At 49.2% G+C, this 23,211-nt stretch overlaps 1 protein-coding gene across 4 annotated transcripts; it reads left to right on the top strand.

The window, feature by feature from the left end:
* Nucleotides 1–904: 904 nt before the first annotated feature.
* TCN2 (transcobalamin 2) lies at nucleotides 905–22,179 on the top strand. 4 transcript variants are annotated; one of them, XM_001494787.5, is made up of 10 exons: nucleotides 905–1,033; nucleotides 1,384–1,541; nucleotides 4,953–5,145; nucleotides 5,946–6,106; nucleotides 7,125–7,286; nucleotides 8,543–8,715; nucleotides 8,849–9,035; nucleotides 9,915–10,086; nucleotides 12,798–12,913; nucleotides 21,600–22,179. In XM_001494787.5, the coding sequence occupies exons 2-10, from the start codon at nucleotides 1,478–1,480 to the stop codon at nucleotides 21,659–21,661; spliced, it is 1,290 nt and encodes a 429-aa protein (XP_001494837.1). In that variant the 5' UTR covers nucleotides 905–1,033; nucleotides 1,384–1,477; the 3' UTR covers nucleotides 21,662–22,179. The 4 variants fall into 4 exon arrangements, with proteins under 4 accessions (XP_001494837.1, XP_014597534.1, XP_070132316.1 ...); XM_014742048.3 differs by having other exon boundaries at nucleotides 9,888–10,086; XM_070276215.1 differs by having other exon boundaries at nucleotides 926–1,033; nucleotides 1,291–1,541.
* Nucleotides 22,180–23,211: the final 1,032 nt, after the last annotated feature.

The raw sequence follows: 23,211 nt of genomic DNA, 5'->3' as shown, positions 1-23,211 counted from the left end.
TGTTTCCTTCCCTGCGGTACCTTCGTGTCCTCAGAGATCAGAGGTAACTATCCCAAAGGAAGCGGCTTCTCGCCAGAGGTGGGGCTATGGAGAGCCCCTCCACCAGGGCACCTCCTCCATGCTGCCCTCCTGAAGGTGGCAGGAACCAGAATCACCACCACCCGCCAAGGGCAGAGGGTTAGGGGGCTGGGGCAGTCCTGTGCCCAACCAAGGCGGCTCCATTGCACGTAGATTGCTGAATCTCCCCTGGAGGTCCCAGCCCAAGGATCTGCAGAAGCTGGGCCTCCAGCTGGCCTCCTTCCTTCCCCCGAACCCCTCCCTGATGGGCCATGCCTAGCCTCCCTGCACTGGACAGTCTAATTTTAAATTCCGTAAACGGATGCACATCTCTTTATTTATCTATGTCAAGAGCTTGACTTGTGATAAGTCAGGCGCAAAACCAGATTATCTTGAAAGCATGAACCTTGGCAATTTGCCATAAAATGATTGCAATAAAAATCTTATTTGGAAGTGATTAGAGGTGTTTTAAGGTCATAATGTCTTTACAAATTGAGCCGGAAAGCAGCTTAGTTAGAAGGATCTTGTCCACTCCTCTCATCTCACACAGGAGAAACGATTTCAAACTCTGAGAGGTTAAGCAACCGGGCCAAGGTCACACAGCACCACCGCACAGTTAAGTCTTATACCTTGATTCCCCTGTGGGGCTGGGCGGATGAGGAGCCCTTTGCTCTCTGTGCAGAGATTTTTTAGGTTACTTCCCTAGTCCTGACAAGTAGCCCTGCTACCCATGGCTTTACATCTTAAATGATTAAATCCTGGTCCTTGTTTTGTTTTGTCTCCGGGAGGCCCTGAGCTTTCCAGATGATTGAGAAAACTGGCCTGTCTGGTCCAGGTCCTGCTGCCCCGCCCCTCTGGGCGGGTAAGCAGAGAACAGCTGACTCCCCAGTCTCGCTCATGTGACCACCACAGCTCCCTGTTCTACTCCCGTCCCAGGCCAGGCACTTTGAGGGGCTCCTTCTGTGAGAAGCATCAGGTAGGCACCCCAGCCCTGCCTGTCCACCGCTGGAACAGCTAGGTGGAGACCACACAGTCTCAGGCAGACAGACTTGGGCAGATCAGATGTCCGGCCTTCTGCGCTGGTCCAGGGCTCTTCAGGCAGCGGGGACGAAAGTGGCTGGCCTCAGACGTCTCACACCGTCCCTACTCGCCCTCCCCTCCCCTCACCCCCTACCTCCAGGAAGGCTGCCAGCCCCTTCCTTCCTCTGTTCTTTGAACTTCCTCTCCCTGCAGCTCCAGACCTTTTCCCCTTTCTCTCTGCTGACTTAGCAGCGTGCCAGGCAGGCATGGAGAGATTAATCAGTGACAGGAAGCTGCCTCTTTCAGAGTAGTGACCGGCTGTGGTCAGGAGAGTCTCTGCAACGCCAGCCCCAGGAGTCGGTCCTGCTTCCTGCCTGCTGCTCAGCCACCTGCTCCTGCCATGGGGTCACTTGGGGCCCTCCTCTTCCTGCTGGGGAGCCTGGGGGCTCTCGCTGACGTCTGCGGTGAGTAATCTGATCTACCCCGTACCTCTTTCCTCCTGGGTCCTTAGGAGGGAGAGCCATCTTGTCCAAGCCCCTCTTATATAGCTGGGGAAACTGAGGCTCAGACGGTGGGGGGGAAAGGTATGACTTATCTGCCCTTCTGAGCTCCCACAGCAGTTTGGGTGTAGCTGGACTTCAGCATTTAGTGCACTGTATTAAGTATATATCTGACTCCCCACAGGACACGATTGCCTCCGTTAATTCAGTCATTTGTACATTTATTCCTTCAACATACATCAACTGAGCCTTCTCGGTGCCAGGCACTGGGTTAGGCTTTGGGGAAAGAACAAAGAGCAAGACAGGTCCAGTCCCTGCCCTCCTAGAGCTTTCATTCTAGCGAAGGGGACAGACCACAGAAGTCAAAGACATGTCAGGGCTGTGTTTGGGGGCTGTGGTGAGTGCCAAGGAAGCCAGCCAGGCGCAGAGGGAGAGAGGTGGGGAAGGATTTCCAAGGACCAGGGGGCAACACGGGAACTGAGCCCTGAAGGAAGAAAAGCAGCTGACAAGGAAAGGAGTGGGGGACAGGCATGCCAGGCAGAGGGAGGTGAGTGTGCAGAGACCCTGGTGGGAGAGGAGTCCGAGAGGGACGGGGGTGTCCTGGCAAGGCATTTGCACTGTGTGTATTCCAAGCACAGGGGACTGGATGCCTGGCTCTGTGTCCCAGCGGCCTCTTGGGACCTGTCTGTGAGTCTGAGCCCACAGGCTTGGGGATACTTGTGCAGTGGAGCCAGGCAGAAAGCAAAAGGCAGGAAGGGAAGGCTCCCGGGGCCGCCCACATCTCTCCTTCTCTCTTCAAACCCTCAAACACTGCCCACAGCGTTAGGCTCTGCTTTCTCCACCAGGGTATCTCATGATCCTTGGAGAAACCAAGAGGCAGGTGCAGTCATGTCCAGGTGACACATGAAGAAGTCAAAGGTCGGAGGGCCCGGGTGACCTGTCCAAGGGTCTCCAGCTTTCCAAGGCTTTGCCAGATTCATTTCTCGGAGCTCCAGGCCAGGGTCTTCCCTGAGCACCAGAAGCCTCCAGCCTGTGTTCCACAAGTGCAACCAGACCCCTCAGCCCTGGGCCCTTGGTTCCTGTCCAGATAATCCCCGGGGGAGACCTAGGGTCCGGTCTTTACCCTCACTCGGCATGAAACTTTCAACACTTGGCCCAGAGGCCTGACCCCATAAGAGCCCTGGACTGGCTTTGGGGTGCAGTCTGCTGCTGCTGAGCCACTTTGTTCCTCCCATCCTCATTCCCTCACCTGTAAAATGGGCTAAAAATGCTCCCCTGGCTTCCTCCTTGGTGTGGTACAGGGGTCCCATGGCACCTGCTCTGCTAGCTTACAGCTCTCGGTGGCTGTGAAACTGACAGAGATGCCCCATGCGCGCTAGTGCAGGGTGGGCTCCTGGGCTTCCGAAGGTCAGTGCCAGTCCGTCCTCAGTTGGCAGAGCTGGGCAGTCCTGTTTGCAGGGCCCCGGTGGGGAGGAAGCTCCCCCAGGGCCACTTTCATTACCCTGAGTGAATCTGCCTGGCTTCTTCCTTCTAAGGAGCCTGAACTGTGGCTATCAGCCTCTCTTCACGGCTCCAGCTCCTCTTATCACTTCAAAAGCCAGGGCTGACTCACCGGCTGGAGGTCAGAGCCCAGGTAGGGGCAGGGCTCCATCATCCCTTTGAACAAAAGGGAGAGGGGAAGAGAGGTTTGGAAGGACAGATGTCCAGAGAGACAGGCTGAGAGATGTAGAGACTGAGACAGATCCAGAGAGAGAGAAAGAAATCACTATAGAAATGGAAGCCGTGGGCCCGGCCCGGTGGTGCAGTGGTTAAGTGCGCACATTCCGCTTCAGCAGCCCAGGCTTTGCTGGTTTGGATCCCGGGTGTGGACATGGCGCCGCTTGGCAAGCCATGCTGTGGCAGGCGTTCCACGTATAAAGTAGAGGAAGATGGGCACGAATGTTCACTCAGGGCCAGTCTTCCTCAGCAAAAGAAAGAGTAGGATTGGCAGCAGATGTTAGCTCAGGGCTAATCTTCCTCAAAAAAAAGGAAAGAAAGAAATGGAGGCCAAGACGCAGAAAAGCATTGGGAGAAAGGGAAAGAAAAGCAACTGACCCCCTCCCCCCCATCTGTCATAACAACAGACATCTGTGACTTTGGGGAAAACAGGCATAAGATGGTGGGATCTAAACTGGGAGAGAGGGGGCCGTGTGAGAGGAACCTTGGTCCTCATGCTGGAGGCCCAGGAGGTTGGTGAAATGCTCTGCATGCAGCTTTTTTTTGCTGGGTCCCCTGAAAGGGGCGGCTGGCCCAGCATCCAGGGACATGGCACAGCGGAGGCAGGTGGAGCCCTGCAGCAAGTGGGAGGCAGTAAACAGGGAAAAGTCTGAAGTACCTCCAAGGCCACCCCCTCAGCTCGCGCTCCTTCCCTAAGGGAGGAAGGCGCCAGTCAGCTGGAGCTGGGAAATATCCCCGAGGCTTCTGCTTCCCAGGTTTTTCTGCATTTTGGTTACAGAAGATCTGGTGAATCCCAAAGCACACAGGTAAATGGTTGCAAATGATGGTGGCTTTCTAACAATTTGCCTCACCACCCAGGTCCTCTTTGCCTAAACAGAGGTGGCCAGAAAAGTGTCATTTTGAGATCTGCCCAGAGGAAGTACACCAGGCAGCCCCAGTTAGCCTGTGGGCAGTCTATAGTGTTTTATTTTATTTTATTTTATTTTATTTTATTTGCTGAGGAAGATTCACCCTGAGCTAACACATGTTGCCAATCCTCCTCTACTTTACATGTGGGTCACCGCCACAGCATGGCTATCAAGTAGTGTAGGTCCGTGCTCAGGATCCAAACCCACGAACCCAGGCTGCCAAAGTAGAACGCACTGAACTTAACCACTATGCCACGGGGCCGGCCACAAGTAGTGTTTTAAAATTGGATGTGGAACATGTTCTGCATGTGGGTTGAAGTTTTTGTAAACAGGTAGAACATGCAGTCAGCAGAGCTCCAAAGAGCAGGGGCTTTGTAGGCAGGTCCATCCTTGGCTCTGCAGCCTCATGGAAGATATGACACAAGTTTGAACTTCTGTTTCCTCTTTTGTGCGAAGCAGTGATGACAGTATCTACATCAGAGGGCTGGCGGGAGGCCCAAGTGAGAATGGTGTGGTGCCCGGGAGACACCATCAGGCTTGGCCTCCAGTCTCTCTCTCACTCCTGATGTCAGAGTGGTTGCCTGGCACCAGGCAGGGATGACAGCCAGGTTTCCCCATACTAGTGGGGTGTGAGCTGGGTGGAGGTGAGTTGGGGATGTTTATTCCCTAGAGAATGCCCTGGGAAGGTAAAATCAGTTCCTTGCTGGTAGCCTGGCCCTGCGACCTCACTTGGCCTGTTCTCTTTCCTAAGAAATACCGCATGTGGACAGCCAGCTGGTAGAGAGGATGGGCCAGCACCTCTTGCCTTGGATGAATCAGATTTCCCAGGAGCAACTGAACCCCAGTATCTATGTGGGCCTGCGCCTCTCCAGTGTGCAGGCTGGGGACATGGAGGCCTTCTACCTTCACAGCCTCAAGCTCAAGTACCAGCAGAACATCCTGGGGTATTGCTGCTCTCTCTCTTCTCCTTTCCCCATGTCTTGCTCCACATCCTAAGAGACAAGAGACCTGCATTCTGGTTTGGGCCTTTACTGCTTTGTTGGGAGATCTTAGGCAAGTTTTAGCTCTTCTAGGCCTTTCTTCATCCGTAGAATGGGGTTGGTTTGACTAGGTTGGAGATGCCAGGACGAGGCTCTTGTGCTGCTACTGCACCCTCCTGTACCCGAGGCAGACATCACTAATCTATGACTTGTACTCTTCCACACTGAGCCCAGAGGCAGCATCTGAATATCTTTGCTTCTCTCCCGTGCCTGAGGCAGACATCACTAATCCATGACCGATACTCTTCCATACTGAGCCCACAGGCAGCATGTGACTCTGTGCTCCCTTTCCAGGGGGCATTAAAGGGACGCTTGTTCTGAGGTCCAGCATGGAAGTTTGAATGAAAGGTGAAGGATCAGGAGCAGCCATGGAGCATCTCCTGCTTGGACTCCCTCTTGAGAACGGATGCAGGGCAGGGAAAGGAAAGAAAGGAGAGAATGCATGGGTGAAGAGGGGAAGGCACAGGTCATTTGGATGCGAGATCCCTCAGAGTTTGTCCCTGAGTCTAATTTTTCATCTTTAGAAAACATGTGTGGTGTGTACCTCACAACTTACACAGCTGACTATATCTGCTTTTGGTGGTTTTACAGTTTCCAACGTTTCACACTTTTTCCACTTTGTGATGTTGTTTAGGGGTGCCCCAAGCCAGGCTTACTGGGGTGGCACTTTCTTATGGAAGTGCTGTTAATTGGTCTTATCCTAGGTGTACCAGCAGCGATGACTGCAAAACCAAGCCCCCCATGGGCCAGCTGGCCCTCTACATGCTCGCTCTCAGGGCCAACTGCGAGTTTGCCAGGGGCCACAAAGGGGACAGGCTGGTCTCACAGCTGAAGCGGTTCCTGGAGGACGAGAAGAAGGCCATTGGTGAGAGGACAGGGTGTGCTGGAGGGAGGGAGCTGCTGGAAGAGTGGATCAGACAACAGTCTCTGGTGAAGCATCTATGTTAGAACTTTGGGTTTTCTTCCCAGGCCTCTTTCCTGCCCTCTGTTCTGCCTGTCTTACTATCCACCTAAAGGCTTGGGCCTGTCCCAGCAGCCATCCTTGATCAAGCCTTTCCTGCACCCTGCATGCACTCCATCAGCAAGTCCTGCCGCTCAGCCACCAAGATTGACCTAACTATCTACCACTGGGACAACTTCACAGCCTCCTTGACACTCACTCCTCAGCCTCTCTCTGCTAACTTTCCTGCTTCCTGACTGGACCCAGTGCTCAACAGCTAGAACAAGCATTTTAAAAATAAAGTTGGTCTTGTCAACATGACTTATACCCTGCAGGAGCTGCTCACCACCGTGTTCACAGCCTTCAGGCCCAGCCTACTGCCCTTGTCTCCTCTCCAGGCTCAGCTCACCCACTCACCTGTCCCTCTGTGGGCTCCAACCACACTGGCCTTCTCTCAGCTCACAAACTGGGGTCTTTGTATCTATCTGGAAGGTTTTCCTCCCCTTCTAGCTCACTCCTGCTCCATCTTGAGCTCTCCCCTGCCTCACCTCCCCAGCATCACTTCCTTAGAGAATCCTGCCATGACTCTACAACTACTCAAAGACCTCTGTTGCGTGGCCCCCCGGACCTTGATCCGTATTTCATTTCTACTCATGAGCTTGTGAGCATGGGTTGTGTTATTGTCAGAGCCACTGGCTGCACTGTGTCTGGCCTCTCATCACTATTCCTACCTCCAAGCACAGCACCTGACACATGGTGGGCCCTCAGCAAGCATGGGTGGAGAGGATGAAGGAGTGAATGATCCCACAACCCAAAGGAAGGCGTCAGGAAGTGCAGGCAGCGGGGTCCTGTGCGCTGGCGGGGCTGGTTGCTGGGAGGGGGCAGAGGGGCAACCCTTCAGGCCCAGTGTAAAGCCCCTGCCCTGTGGTTTTCTCCCTTCCAGGCCACAATCACAAGGACTATCCCTATGTCAGCTACTACCAGTATGGCTTGAGCATCCTGGCCCTGTGCGTCCACCAGAAGCGGGTCCATGACAGCGTGGTGAAAAAGCTCCTATATGCCGTGGAACATGACCAGCATTTCTACCAGGGCACCCTCTCTGTAGGTGAGTGGGCCAGGCCCTGCCCAGGCCAGGCTGGCACTCCTCCAGCCCCAAGCCCCAAAGGAAGGCCTCCACCCCTGGCCCCAGGCTCACCTTTCTTTGGGACCCCTTCTTAGCAAGTCCCTTAGGAGTGAAATGGCGACAACTCGTGTGTTGTGCAGTGGCTGTGAGCCAAGGCTGGACTGGGGTCCCAAGCCCAGCTCCATTGCACCCTCATTGTAGGACACTCCGGGCAAGTCAGATAGCCTTTGCTGGTTCAGTTTCTCCTGTAAAATAAATTCCCAGCAGCATCTCGAGAAAGGATGCCATATAAGTAAAGGACTTAGCACAGTGCCTGGCATGGAGAAAGTTCTAGATGCGTGGCTCTGACCATATCATCAGATGAGCTGGTAAGCCTGAGACCTGGCTTCTGGATCTGCTTCCTCACCATGTGGACTTGGGTCTCCAGTGCCCTTTCTTGTCATTGTGATCCAAGGTCTCTTCTAGGCCTGGCTATGTTCTGTGAGTGAGTGCACGTGCCACGAATAGGGTGGGGGTAGGATGGAATAGGTTGGGGGAGGTAGATGCCCAGAGAGAGGAAGGCAGCAGATCCCCTGCCAGCAGGGAGCTTGTTCTGGCTCGGATGCTTGTAGAAAAACCACTGTAGACACATTAAATGACCTGAGGGTGGGGGAAGAGTAGTGGGGCCTTAAAAACCCCCAGGGCCCAGGCAGCTCCCTGGACCTATTAAATCAGACCATCTGGGAGTGGACCCAGGCATGTTCTGTTTAAAATGCCCCTGGTTAGAGGAAGATGGGCATGGATGTTAGCTCAGGACCAATCTTCCTCAGCAAAAAAAAAAAAAAAAAAAAAGGAGGATTGACAGCAGATGTTAGCTCAGAGCTAATCTTCCTCAAAAAAGAAATAAATAAAAAAATAAATAAAATGCCCCTGGTGATTCCAAAGTACAGGCAGGTTTGGGAATGAATGGTGTAGGAGAAAGTCATCTTGGGCCTCTAACCCCCAAGCGGTAGACAGGGGTAAGGTGACCAACCATTCCAGTGTGCCCAAGGACTGAGGGGTTTCTTGAGACAATGGGCTTTTAGTACCCAAACCGAGAAAGTTCTGGACAAACTGGGCTGAGCTGGTCCTCCTAGCTGGTGGAAACTTTCTAAAATGCTGATCTGACCATATTGCCCCCCTTCTTCAAGCCCTCTTGTGGCCGCCCATTGTCCCAAGGCCCTGGCTGGGCTGACCCCACTTGGCTCTGTCCCCTGCAGACACAGAGGCCATGGCAGGCTTGGCCTTCGCATGTCTGGAGCGTTCCAACCTGAACCCCAATCTGAGGAACAGAATCACCCTGGCTATCAGGACAGCGATAGGGAAGATCCTGAAGACCCAGACCTCAGAGGGGCACTTTGGGCATGTCTACAGCAGCCCTCTGGCACTGCAGGTGGGAAAGAGACCTTGGGGCCATGGTCCACCCTCGTGGTTGGCAGGAGGTGGGCTGGTCAGGGGCTGGAAAACTTGTCTCCTCCCCACCGGCTGACCCCACTCTGTCACTCTCTTCCTCACTCTGTCGCCAGTTCCTGATGACCTCTCCCATGCGCGACATGGAGCTGGGCACAGCGTGCCTCAAGGCGGGGGCTGCTCTGTTGGCCATTCTGAAGGATAGGGGCTTCCAGAATGTTCTCATGATTTCCACGCTGCTGCCTGTCCTGAACCACAAAAGCTATGTGGATCTCATCTCCCCAGACTGCCAGGCACCAAGAGGTGGGTGGCCCTTTCACAGAAGCCCAGCTCTTTTCAGTCTGAGGAGCGTGCACTGACGTCTGCATGTCTTCATGCGGGGAGGTTGCTTGGTCCTGAGTTGCTGAGTCAACAGGGGTTTGTAGGTGTGTGGGGGACACACTGGCAGCTAAGATGCAGTCGCGGCTTCTCAAAGGTCACAATGTGGAGAGGGAGATGCCAAATGGAGAGCTCTGGGCAGGCCATGAATCTCCAGCCCCTTGGGTGATACCCAGTACAGAAATCTTTGAATGAATTAATGAATTAATGGGGAGAGACATATTCTGGTTGGCTTGGAGACATCATAATGAGTCCCAATTAGCAGCTTGATTCAGGGCTTCATCTGAGAGAGGGACTTGAGCTGGTGAGTGGGATTTACCAGTGGAGAAGGGAGAAGGAAGGCAGAGCAGAGGAGGCAGCAAGAACAAAGGCACAGAGGTACAAAAGAGTGGAACTTGGGGGAAAGGTCTTACTAAAGAGGGGGGTCTGGGAGAATGAGCTGGAGTGGCAGACAGGAGGATGAAAAGGAGGGGAGACCCTCAGAGGTAACGAGGGAGTGATATGAACAAATGTATGTTCTAGAAAGAGCCCTCTGGGATGCTATGTGGCAGAAAGGTGGGAGGGGGGATAGTGGAGGCAGAGAAACCAGTGAGGGATGGCTGGGGAGCTGGGGGCTGAGGGATAGTAGAGGCTAGGACGGCAGCCAGGTTTCAGCTGCCCACGTGGTGGTGGTGTTGACTGAGATGGGACCATGGGGAAGGGGGAGGTCCCGATAGGCCACGGTGTCTTCGAGGGAAGAATGGAAGACTAACACCCAGCCCCGTGCCCTCATGCCAGCGGCCCCTTCCTCTCTCCTTGGCACAGTCGTGTTGGAACCAGCTATGGAGATTCCTTCACAGACTCAAAGCTCAGATGTCATCAGGGTCACATTGAAGGTCCCCAGTGTCTTGCCGCCGTACAGACACGTCATCTTTGTCCCTGCCGGCTCCTCCTTGGAAGATGTCCTGAAGAAGGCCCAGGAGCTCTGGGGATTCACGTGAGACCCCCTACCTCCCAGCCCTCACCCTACCTGACCCCACATCCCTGACATGGGAGGGACGGAGGATGGAGGAGAGAGTTCCCTTGGGAGAGGTGCCGCCCAGGCTCTGCTTCCTCCTTCTCCACTCCTGAGTCGCCCACGCTGTAGAGGAAACAGGCAGCTGTGGGCCAGCGTGGTTATTAGGAGAGGAGATTCTAGAAGCAACCCCTCACACTGGAATCCAGCTCTGCCACTCTCCACCTAGGAACCCAGAACCAGTTATTTACCCGAAACTCGAGGAGAACACCAGTGTGCTCCCCTCCTCACAGGGCCCATGCGCAGGGTCTGAGAATTAGTGCACAGAGGAGTGGCACATGCTTTTTAGATGTGTGGGGTCCCGCATGTAGTCACTGCTTGATACAGGTTAGCTTTCCTGAGAACAGCAATTTTTATTATCAAATGGTCTTGGGCTCATCCCTGTGATGACTTACACGGGGGGGAGCCCTCTGTAGAATGTGGGGCTTGGGCAACCTCCTTAAACCTGCTTCTCACCCTGAGACCTGACAAGTCTGAAGATGAGCATGTCCGGAGCCCTGCTCTATGCCCGGCCGTGTCAAGGCCCTAAATAAGATGGGTGTGATTCTCCTGTTACCAATGGGGAATCTGGCCCAGAGAAGTTGAGTGCCTTCCACCAAGTCACCCAGACCCCAGACTTCCCTTCTAGAAAGATATGTCTCAGTTTGAGAGGGCCCACAGCTGGCGCCTTGGGGGTCATCTGGGCCAGCGAATTTCAGGCCAGAGATATGCAAAGACCCTTTGAAAGGGCAAAAATTCTCCCAGACCCCAGGTTGCTATTTCTGTTATAATATGACTTAAATGTGTACTAACATGTTTGCTATGAAAAGTCCTTTCTCTTTCTGGCTCTAGACAGCTATGAATCCTAAACAACTTTGCAAATTAAATACTATAAAGAAATACTATAAAGAAAACTATCAAACTGATAACATTCAAATAGGACTCTCTGCTGAGGAGCAGGTGTGTGCTGCCAGGCGCCGCGTGAGCCCAATGCTCCCAGCATCCCCTGGATCTGAGCCACTGTCAAGTCTGTACGGGCAGCTGCAGCTCTGTGGGCTGGTCCCCGGGCCCGAACACTCCATTCACTGCTAAGCCCCCCTGGCTTCTCTTCCCGGTCGCCCGCAGCACATCCAGCAGTCCTGCTTGGGGCCGACACAGTCCCGCCGGCCTCACACACTGAGCATCCTTGCAGGCCTCAGTCTAGTGGACATCGATGTTGCCCAGAACCTGCTGGCATTCATGTTTGGATATTGTCATCCAAATGAAAATAATAGAACTTAACATTTTTGTTCAGAACTCCAGGATTTCTGAGAAGACATCAGGGCCACCAAGCCGAGAAATCATTCTCTTGTTAGTGGAGGTGGGGCCTGCACTGGGCTCAGAGGCCGGGCAGGAAGGGCACGTCTGAGGCATGTGAATGCACAGCAGAGACAGCTAGGCTGCAGAAATAGACAGACAGAGAGAAAGAGAGACACTGAGGAGAGAGAGAAACAGAGAGAGGCAGATGTGGAGAGAGGGGCCGGCCCGGTTGTGCAGTGGTTAAGTTTGCACATTCCACTTCTCGGCGGCCTGGGGTTCGCCAGTTCGGATCCTGGGTGCAGACATGGCACCACTTGGCAAGCCATGCTGTGGTAGGCATCCCACATATAAAGCAGAGGAAGATGGGCACAGATGTTAGCTCAAGGCCAGTCTTCCTCAGCAAAAAGAGGAGGATTAGCAGTAGTTAGCTCAGGGCTAATATTCCTCAAAAAAAAAAAAAAATACAGATGTGCAGAGAGAAGTGCTCTGAGCAGCCACGTGGCCCCACAGAGTTAGGGAATGACTGGGGACAAGGAACCTCTCCATGATATTCCCTAAAATAACACTTTCCCTTTGCCTAGCTCATCCTGGGTGGGTTTCTGTTTCTTAAAACTATAAAAATACTCCCTCTCTAAGACCAAAACCATTGGCAAGCCTTTTGGAGAGAGGAAGGACATGACCCCTGGAGTTTTAAGAGGATCCCTTTGGCAGTGGTGTCCAGACGGTTGGAAAAACACAAAGCCCGAGGCGAGGAGCTCAGGGAGGGGGGTGTGAGGAAGGAGTCTCTTGGTTGCAAAGGCCAGAACTCTAACTCCAGCCCCCTCTGGTAACGGGGAGCATAGGGTAGGTAGAACCAGAAGACTGAGCAACCCTCCACAAGAAGGGAGTGGCACTGAGCCACAGAAATTTCTGGCACCAGAGACTCAGTACCACCACCAGGTGTCTCTGTCTCTGTCTCCCACGTTCCTGCCTCTCTCTGGACGCTGGCTTCACCCTCTCTCACTGGGCATTGGCATCTTTTATGTGATGCTAGCAGTTCTGATTCTCACGCCCTGACAACATCAGCCCCTAGAGAGGGGGCACCTGCTGACTTGATAACGTAACAGGTGTCCCTTCCTACAGGCTGTGCTCATGGTCAATGCAGAGGCGATGATGTCCCCTGAGTGGGCAGCGTCAGTGGGGCTGGAGAGGAAGGGTGGAGGTGAGACCCATAGCAGGTGGCCTGGAAAGGGTTTGGCTAGCCCTCACCCTGAGGGTGAGGACAGGACTCTCCTGATGTGGCTAGTTCCACTTCTGCCCTTGGGTTGATGGGATCAAAAGTCACCTTTTCTCCCTCTTTGCCTGTCCCTTGGTAGGTATGGAACAAAGGCCACCTTGTCAGGCCCCTATCTGACCTCCGTGATGGGGAAAGAAGCCGGGGAACGTGAGTTCTGGCAACTCCTCCGAGCCCCCGACACCCGTCTGCTGCAGGGTGAGTCTGGTGGCTGGCCACCTCCAGCTGTGTCCACCACCCCAGCCCTGTCCCAGCAGCAAGGCTGCGTCAACTCAGCCCAGCTTTCCCCCAAAACCCTCCTGGGCCTCAGCTTCACATAATCACCGATGCTCCAGGTTGCATATAATTTATATAATGGAACTCTTAAGAATTTTATGTAAGTTATTGTGGCAACTCTAGGAAATCAGGCAAAGAAGAAGAAAATTAAAATCACCCATAATTCGCTACCCAGATATAACTTCTTTTAATTTGTGGTATATTTTCTTCCAGATAATTTTTTAAGTATGTAACTTTGTTTTTTCGTAAAAATGGAGCCATAATCTGTAGCAATGCCATCCAATAGAAGTAAAATGTGAGCCAGGTGTGTAATTCTAAATTTGGTAGTTGTGAGACTAATATGAATAATATATCTTTTTTTAATTGAGTTAATGATAGGTTATAATCTTGTGAAATTTCAGTTGTACATTAATGTTTGTCATTCGTGTTGTAGGTGCACCACTTCACCCTTTGTGCCCACCCCACACCCCACCTTTCCCCTGGTAGCCACTAATCTGTTCTCTTAGTCCACATTTTTAAATTCCTCATATGAGTGGAGTCATACAGAGATTGTCCTTCTCTAGCTGGCTTATTTCACTTAACATAATTCCCTCAAGGTCCATCCATGTTATTGCAAATGGAATGATTTTGTTCTGTTTTACAGCTGAGTAGTATTCCATTGTATATATATACCACATCTTCTTTATCCATTCATCTGTTGATGGGCACTTAGGTTGCTTCCATGTCTTGGCTATTGTAAATAATGCTGCAATGAACATTGGGGTACATAGGACTTTGGGGATTGCTGGATAGATACCCAGTAGTGGAATGGCTGGATCGTATGGTAGTTCTATTTTTAATTTTTTGAGGAATCTTCATACTGTTTTCCATAGTGGCTGCACCAGTTTGCATTCCCACCAGCAGTGTATGAGGGTTCCTTTTCTCTACAACCTCTCCAACATTTGTTACTATTAGTTTTAGATATTTTTGTCATTCTAATGGGTGTAAGGTGATATCTTAGTGTAGTTTTGATTTGCATTTCCCTGATGATCAGCGATGATGAGCATCTTTTCATGTGCCTAGTGGCCATCCATATATCTTCTTTGGAGAAATGTCTGTTCATGTCTCCAGCCCATTTTTTGATTGAGTTGTTTGATTTTTTGTTGTTGAGTTGTGAGAGTTCTTTATATATTATAGATATTAAGCCTTTGTCAGATATATGACTTGCAAATATTTTTTCCCAGTTAGTGGGTTGTTTTTTTGTTTCAATCCTGTTTTCATTTGCCTTGAAGAAGCTCTTTAGTCTGATGAAGTCCCATTTGTTTATTCTTTCTATTGTTTCCCTTCTCTGAGAAGGTATGGTGTCTGTAAAGATCCATTTAATACTGATGTCAAAGAGTGTACTGCCTATGTTTTCTTCTAGAAGCCTTATCGTTTCAGGTCTCACTTTTAGGTCTTTGATCCATTTTGAGTTTAATTTGATGAATGGTGAAAAAGAATGGTCAATTTTCATTCTTTTACATATGGCTTTCCAGTTTTCCCAGCACCATGTGTTGAAAAGACTTTCTTTTCTCCATTGTATGCCCTCAGCTCCTTTGTCGAAGATTGGCTGTCCATAGATGTGTGGTTTTATCTCTGGGCTTTCAATTCTGTTCCATTGATCTGTGCACCTGTTTTTGTACCAGTACCATGCTGTTTTGATTACTGTAGCTTTGTAGTATGTTTTGAAGTCAGGGATTGTGATGCCTCCCGTTTTGTTCTTTTTTCTCAGGATTACTTTAGCAATTCTGGGTCTTTTGTTGCCCCATATGAATTTTAGGATTCTTTGTTCTAATTCTGTAAAGAATGTCATTGGGATTCTGATTGTGATGGCATTGAATCTGTAGATTGCTTTAGGTAGAATGGACATTTTAACTATGTTTATTCTTCCAAACCATGTACATTGAATGTCTTTCCATCTCCTTATGTCATCATCCAATTCTCTCAGAAAGGCCTTGTAATTTTCATTATACAAGTCCTTCACTTCCTTAATTAAATTTACCCCAAGGTATTTTATTCTTTTTGTTGCAATTGTGAATGGCATTGTGTTCTTGAGTTCTTTTTCTGTTAGTTCGTTATTAGAACATAGAAATGCTACTGATTTATACAAATTGATTTTGTACCCTGCAACTTTCCTGTAGTTGTTGATTACTCCTAAGAGTTTTCCAATGGATTCTTTGGGGTTTTCTATATATAAGATCATGTCGTCTGCAAACAGCGAGAGTTTCACTTCTTCCCTCCCTATTTGGATTCCTTTTATTCCTTTTTCTTGCCTGATTGCTCTGGCCAGGACCTCCAGTACTATGTTAAATAAGAGTGGTGATAGAGGGCATCCTTGTCTCATTCCTGTTTTCAGGGGGATGGTGCTCAGATTTTGCCCATTGAGTATGATGTTGGCTGTGGGTTTGTCATATATGGCCTTTATTATGTTGAGGTAGTTCCCTTCTATGCCCATTTTGTTCAGAGTTTTTATCATAAATGGCTGTTGGATCTTGTCAAATGCTTTCTCTGCATCCATTGAGATGATAATGTGGTTTTTATTCCTCAGTTTGTTGATGTGGTGTATCACGTTGATTTATTTGAGGATGTTGAACCATCCCTGTGTCCCTGGTATGAATCCCACCTGATCATGATGTATGATCCTTTTGATGAATTGCTGAATTCTGGTTGCCAAAATTTTGTTTAGAATTTTTGCATCTATGTTCATCAGTGATATTGGCCTGTAGTTCTCTTTTTTTGTGGTGTCCTTGTCAGGCTTGGGTATCAGCGTGATGTTGGCCTCATAGAATGTGTTAGGAAGTGTTCCATCCTCCCTAATTTTTTCGAATAGCTTGAAAAGGATAGGTATTAAATCTTCTCTGAAAGTTTGGTACAATTCCCCAGGAAAGCCATCTGGTCCTGGGGTTTTATTCTTTGGGATATTTTTGATTGCTGTTTCAATCTCTTTCTTTGTGATTGGTCTGTTCAAATTATCTGCTTCTTCTTGAGTGAGCTTTGGGAGATTGTAGGAGTCCAAGAATTTATCCATTTCCTCTAGGTTATCCATTCTGTTGGCATATAGTTTTTTGTAGTATTCTCTTATAATCTGTTGTATTTCTGCAGAGTCTGTTGTTATTTCTCCTCTTTCATTTCTGATTTTGTTTATTTGAGCTTTCTCCCTTTTTTTCTTTGTAAGTCTGGCTAGGGGTTTGTCAATTTTATTTATCTTCTCAAAGAACCAGCTCTTTGTTTCATCGATCCTTTCTACTGCCTTTTTCGTTTCGATAGTATTTATTTCTGTTCTGATTTTTGTTATTTCTCTCCTTCTGCTGACTTTGGGCTTTATTTGTTCTTTTTTCTCTAGTTCAGTTAGGTGTAGTTTAAGATGGCTTATTTGGGATTTTTCTTGTTTGTTAAGATGTGCCTGTATTGCAATGAATTTTCCTCTTAATACAGCTTTTGCTGTATCCCATATGAGTTGGTATGGCATGTTATCATTTTCATTTGTTTCCGGGTATTTTTTGATTTCTTTAATTTCTTCAATGATCCATTGCTTGTTCAGTAGTGTGTTGTTTAGTCTCCACATCTTTGTGCCTTTCTCAGCTTTTTTCTTGTAATTAATTTCTAGGTTTATAGCATTATGATCGGAGAAGATGCTTGTTATTATTTCAATTTTTTTTAATTTGTAGAGGCTTGCCTTGTTTCCCAAAATATGGTCTATCCTTGAGAATGTTCCATGTGCACTTGAAAAGAATGTGTATTCTGCTGTATTAGGATGAAGTGATCTATATATGTCTCTTAAGTCCAATTAGTTTAGTTTTTCATTTAGCTCCACTATTTCCTTGTTGATTTTCTGTCTGGATGATCTGTCCATTGATGTGAGTGGGGTGTGGAGGTCCCCTACTATTATTGTGTTGTTTTTATATCTTCCTTTAGGTCTGTTAATAGTTGCTTTATGAATCTTGGTGCTCCTATGTTGGGTGCATAGATATTTATAAGCATTATTTTTTCTTGATGAAGTCTCCCTTTGATCATTATATATTGTCCCTCTGTGTCTCTCTTTACCTGTCTTATTTTGAAATCCACTTTGTCTGATATAAGAATTGCAACACTTGCCTCTTTTTGCTTGCTATTTGCTTAAGTATTGTCCTCCACCCCTTCACTCTGAACCTGTGTTTGTCTTTGGGGCTGAGGTGTGTTTCCTGGAGGCAACAAATTGTTGGATCTTGTTCTTTAATCCATTTTGCCACTCTGTGTCTTTTTATTGGAGAGTTCAATCCGTTCACATTGAGAGTGATTATTGATGCATGTGGACTTAATGCTGTCAATCTGTCGCTCATTATCTTGTTTTCCTGTGTTTCTTTTCCTGTGTGCTTTAGCCTACACATTTAATACTGCAATTTCTTATGCTGGGTTTCTTAGATTTTTCCTTATTTATGTTTTGTGGCTCTGTTCTGTTTTTTAGTTTAGTGGCTACCCTGAAGTTTGTATTTAGAATCTCGTATATAATATAGTCTATTCTCTGGTGGTCTCTTACTTACTTGGCCTAGACTGATTTAGACCCTTTGCTCTTCCCCTCCTAAATAATTATTTTCATTTCTTATTCCAACTTGTGTTATGAATTTGTAGTTAGAGTGATAAGATCGTCTTTGCTTTGGTAGTTTCCTTACCTTTATCCTAATGCTGTAGTTGAATATTTGCTATCCTGTCCTGGTTCCATCCATCTGTCTCCCTACTCTGTGGTTTGTGACCCCTTTCTCCCTTTTTTCTCTTTTCAGGTATGACAGCCTTCTTGAGGATTTCTTGTAGTGGAGGACTTTTAGTTACAAATTCCCTTAACTTTTGTTTGTCTGGAAAAGATTTAATTTCTCCCTCGTATCTGAAGGATATTCTTGCTGGATAGAGTATTCTTGGCTGAAGATTTTTATCTTTTGAATCTTTGAATATGTCACTCCATTCTCTCCTAGCTTGTAAGGTTTCTGTAGAGAAATCCACTGAGATTCTGATAGGAGTTCCTTTGTAGGTTATTTTCTTCTGTCTTGCTGCCCTGAGTATTCTTTCTTTGTCTTTCTTTTTTGCCATTTGTACTACTATGTGCCTTGCAGTAGGTCTCTTTACATTGACAAATCTAGGAGATCTGAAAGCTTCCTCTACACGCATTTCTCCGTCAATCCCTAGATTTGGGAAGTTCTCTTCTATAATTTCATTAAGTACACTTTCTGCTCCATTTTCCTTTTCCACGTTCTCGGGAATTCCTACGATCCTTAAGTTCTTTCTCCTCATTGAATCCACTATCTCTCGGAGATTTTCCTCATTTTTTAAAATTCTTAGTTCTCTTTCTTCCTCTTTCTGGAGCCATTCAGCCTGTCTATCTTCGATTATGTTAATTTGCTCTTCTATGGTGTCTACACGGGCATTCAGAGAATCTGTATTCTGTTTTATCTGGTCCACTGTGTTTTTCATCTCTAGTAATTCTGTTTGATTCTTCTTTATAATTTCAATCTCTTTTGTGAAGTAACTCCAGAACTCGTTGGCTTGTTTCTCTGTCTTTCTCTCTACCTCACTGAGTTTTTTGATTATAACTGCTCTGAACTCATTTTCACTTAGTTTACCTAATTCCAAGTCCTCAGGACTTAATTCTGTGTTTTTATTGTTTTCCTTCTGGTCTGGGGCTTTTATAAATTGCTGGATGGTAGAGGAGCGGTTTTTCCGCGTGGTGGTAGAATTCGGTTGCAGTTACAGCCTGTCGCCACTAGATGGGGGTCAAGAGCCGCATGTTCTGAGCTCTCCACCTTCGGGCAAGATGGCAGCGCCCGGTGGCTTTGCTGGGGGGAGGGGCAGTTTCTCTCGCGCGCCGATCTGGATTCGGATCAGCTCTGTTCTCTGGTCTCCCAGGGCCCTGGGTTTATGGGGTCCCCGTGCACCGAAGCTGTCCCTCGTCAGCGGGTTTCCACTGTACCAGCGGTGGGAGTCCTGGATGATCCCCCCATCACACGGCTCCTCCCCCGCGCCTTCCCGGACCTGCTAAGCGATCTTGGTCTCTAGGGGAGGGAGCGAAGTTCTCTCCTACCCCGTTCCAGCTCCTCTGAGGCCTGCTGCAAGGTCTCCGTCCTCCATCTTCTTGGTACTGTAGGTCTCTGACGTGTTGGCATTCGATTTATTATCTGAAATTCAGCTTTTCCAATCCTTTGTAGCGGTTTGGAGGGGAGAGAGTCCTGGGTCAGCTCACCCCACCATTTTGCTCCCTGAATAATATATCTTATTTAGCCCAGTATATCCAAAATATTATCATTCCAAGATGTAATCAGCGTAAAATTATCAATGACATACTTTGCATGTTTTTTTGGTACTAAGGTTTCAAGTGCTCAGTAGGTGCATGTGGCTAATGCTGGCATATTGGACAGCATAGTTCTATATACTGTTTTGCAACTTATTTTTTTCACTTTTAATGTATTGTAGACATCTTTCTATGTCAGTATATGTAGATCTCCCCCTTTCTTTGTACGCTAGTCCCCCCTTATCTGTGGGGATATGTTCCAAGACCCCCAGTGGAGGCCTGAAACCATGGATAGTACTGAACCCTATATGTACTATGGTTTCTCCTACACATACATACATACTCATGATAAAGTTTAATTTATAAACTAGGCACAGTAAGAGATTAACAACAATAAGTAACAATAAAATAGAACAATAACAATATACTGTAATAAAAGTTACCATAGATCTTAGCAACCTCAACATATGATTTTTTTTTCTTTCCTTATTAAGTCGAGAACTTTCACCTTTTCAATTAAAGGAAACTCTTTATGGCATCTCTTTGGCATATCCAAATTGCCAGGATCATTGCTCTTGCACTTTGGGGTCATTATTAAGTAAAATAAGGGTGACTTGAACACAAGCACTGTGATAACAAGACAGTCTATTTGATAACCGAGACAGCCCCTAAGTGACTAACAGGTGGGGAGTGTATACAGCATGGACACACTGCACAAAGGGATGAGTCACATCCCAGGAAGGATGGAGTGGGATGGTATGAGGTTTCATCACGCTACTCAGAACAGTGGGCAGTTTAAAACTTATGAATTGTTTATTTCTGGAATTTTCCATTTAATATTTTTGGACCATGGTTGATGTGAGTAACTGAAACAGTGGAAAGCAAAACCACAGAAAAGGGGTGGCTACTGTAATAGCCACATAGAATATATCACCCACTAGGGTGCTTTGGGTTGCAAGTAACAAGAAGCACAATGCAAACAAGCTTCCACAACATGACATCCATTGGCTTGTGCGACCAGAAGGAGTGAGGACTTCAGGACTAGTGTAACCTGGGCTCCAGCCCTGCTTCCCTGTGACTCCATACTCCTCTCTTTGTTGGCTTCCTCCTCCTTCTGTGTCTTTCCAGAGCTGCTCCCTTTTATGACTGAGGAAACTTTTCTCTGAATCCCTCAGCAAACAAAGGCGGAACTGGGACACGGGTGCATTCCTGGACCCATCCCTGTTGCTAGGAGATGGCCCAGGTTCTGTGCCCACCATTGGCTAAAGAGAAGGGATCACCAATTAGGACCCACTCCCGGGGCTGGTGCTACACACGGGGTGGCGAGTGGGATGCGTGGACTGCGGGTATCTACTCCTGCTGGACCATTAAGGTGTCTCCAGTTTTAACTCTTACTCTCCAAGCTGTCATAAGCATCTGTGCATCAGAGATGACCTCTTAAAGGTCACGTGTCCCTACTTCCACTACCTGGAACTTCCACTGGGCACTTACCATGTGCCAGGCGTTGGGCCAAGCGCTTTCCAGAAGGTGGGACTTTCTGAGGGAGCCCAGTAAAAAGCATTCTCTTTCCCTGCCTGGCTTCTGAACAAGTTGAAAAATTGAACAAAGGGGTGGCAGATGGAGACCCCAGATCCGGTCTCTATCACTGACAAAGGCTGGACTGGAGGATGAAGCCTAGGGGAAAAGCCGATGGACTTAGCATGAGGCAGGTGTGGGTGGCTGTGTCCTCTACCTCCCGCCCCTGGTCCAGCAGGAAGCCCACTCCCATGGGAGAAAAGGAAGGCCTGGTTGTTGATGTCGTTATGATCCGCATTTCAGAAATGGGAACAGCAGCACTTGCAGAGGTTAAATAACTTGTGCAAAGTCACACTGCTGGTGAGCGCAGAGCTGGGGCCGGAAGCCAGGTGTCCTGCTGGAGCCTAATCGGTGAAGGCTGGCTGCCAGGAGACTTCACTCGAGGTCCTGGTTGTCCTCCAGACCACACTGATCAAGTCTGTCTTCCCCATGGCCCCTTGAGGGACTGTGAAGACAGTGACCCTGCCCACCAAGTGTTGTGAGGGTCTCTGGTTCCTTTCGCCCGTGTTGGTTATCCAGCCTGCTGTCCCGTACCCCTCCCCTTCTGAGGGCTCCCCCACTACAAAATGCACCTGTAGGCCTCAGGGACCCTGAGGTCAGAGCCAAGTTCAGACTCTCCAGACTGGCTCTGGACAGCTGCCAGTGTCCCAGCACCAAGCACATCTTACAGACTCTGGCCTCAGGATAGGGGACCAGAAGATGAAGTTGGGGGTCAGGATACACTGCCTTGTTAACCCCCCGCTCGATCTGTTTCTGCAGGTATTGCTGAATACACACCCAAGGATGGAGAAACCATTGAGCTGAGGCTGGTGAGCTGGTAGCCTTCAGGCTCACCCACCCCAGCAGCCTTGCACACTCCCTGGGCAATCTGTAACAGGTATGCGCCTGATCCGGCTGCCACCTCATGTGCACTTGGAGCAATGACCCCCGGATGACCCTAGCCACCACCCCTGTGAAGGTCCTAAGCCACTGCCCACCCCGAAGCAGGGAGCCAAGCACTTTCCCTGGCAGGTCTGTCTGCCTGGGTCTGGCCCAGCCTGGCCCCGCGGGTGTCCCATGAAGGCCACTCATAGACTGAAGGGCATGAAGCCTCTCAGACTCCTCTGCACAGAGAGAGGAGGTCCACTGGCCGCTGGCCTTGTGAGGACCATCTGCTCTGGGATCGGGGTCCTACAAGGAGACTTCTGTGGCACAGGAGCTGTGGCGCTGACCCCAGCTCTCCACTCTGTTGTCAGGGCAGTGACCCCAGAGCTGGCTGTGGCATAATAGCTGGCGAGGACTCTGCAGGGCTGCTCAAAGCCCACCTTCCAAATGATTAAAGCGTTGATTGTGCACCTGCCCCAGTGTCCTGATGCCTCACACTCGTGAGCAAGTGCAGGGGCGGGAGCAAAGAAAGGGGAGATGCCTCCGGGGGGAGCAGAGGAGGGTGGGTGAGCATTCTCTCCTGGGTACTGGGGGAACGGCCAGCAGTGGCCAGGTTGATTACTGTTTGGGGAGCTTGGACTCGCTAGACACTTTCTCGCACAATTCTGAGGTTGCTGATATTTTCGTTTTCATCTCTGCTTTACAGATAAGGAAAGCGGTGCTCTAAGAGGGAAAGTGACTCCCCCACTTTCAGTGGGTTTCAGGCAGACAGATGCGGCTTAGGAGACAGATAAACCTGGCCTGGGGTGGCCTCCTGGCTCCCCCACTCAAATACCTAAAAGTAGGGGCTTCAATGATTGTTACGATTACGTGGCAGAGCCCACTCGACTGGAGGCCCAGGACCCTCAAGCTAGGGCTCTCCCCCTTGTCTTCCCCAATGCAGTGAGGGCAGCTCCCCAGGCCTCAGCAGCCATGGTGCTGGGACCCTGCCTCCCAAGGCTCTGGGCTGCCCTCTGGGAGGTGGGGTTCAGGCCAAGGAACCCAACCCCACGCCCCACCCCATCAAGCTTAGGAAGGGTGCCTGGAGGGGCGTGCTGAGAGACAGCACATCAAGTTTTACAGAGATGCACACAAGAGTCCTTGAAGCCACACATTAAACATATACCTCTTCCTGGAGCGCCAGTTACAAATATTTAGGGTCTGGACAGGTAGGGGAAGTAGGCAATTTAAAAATTGTTTCACACTGAAACAAACATGAAAGTATCAGAAAGTCAAATGAAAAAGCAGCCTCCATTTTGAAGGTGAAACGTCTATGCCCAGAACCCAGAGTGCTAGCTCTCTCATCCTTCCTTCATCACGGTCGGGGCACTCCCGGGAGGACTCAAGACCTGCTCCGGGACTCTCCCCTTCACTGTGTTGTCACTGAAGGGTGGAGACTCAGGTCACAGAGCCTGGAGGCGGCAAAGCCAAGATCTTCACCCATTGACCCAAGCCCTCAGGCAGTTGC

The sequence above is a fragment of the Equus caballus genome, chromosome 8 (genome assembly GCF_041296265.1).
Source record: "Equus caballus isolate H_3958 breed thoroughbred chromosome 8, TB-T2T, whole genome shotgun sequence".
In the NCBI taxonomy this organism is placed as follows: domain Eukaryota; kingdom Metazoa; phylum Chordata; class Mammalia; order Perissodactyla; family Equidae; genus Equus; species Equus caballus.
Note: the sequence above shows the minus strand (reverse complement) of the source record. Positions and strands in the feature narration are given on the sequence as shown.

Coding starts and splice junctions, on each gene's coding strand:
- TCN2 (XM_014742048.3), top strand. CDS start 1,478: ATGGGGTCACTTGGGGCCCTCCTCTTCCTGCTGGGGAGCCTGGGGGCT. Junction 1,542..4,952: donor GGCTCTCGCTGACGTCTGCG/GTGAGTAATCTG, acceptor CTCTTTCCTAAG/AAATACCGCATGTGGACAGC. Junction 7,287..8,542: donor CCAGGGCACCCTCTCTGTAG/GTGAGTGGGCCA, acceptor TGTCCCCTGCAG/ACACAGAGGCCATGGCAGGC.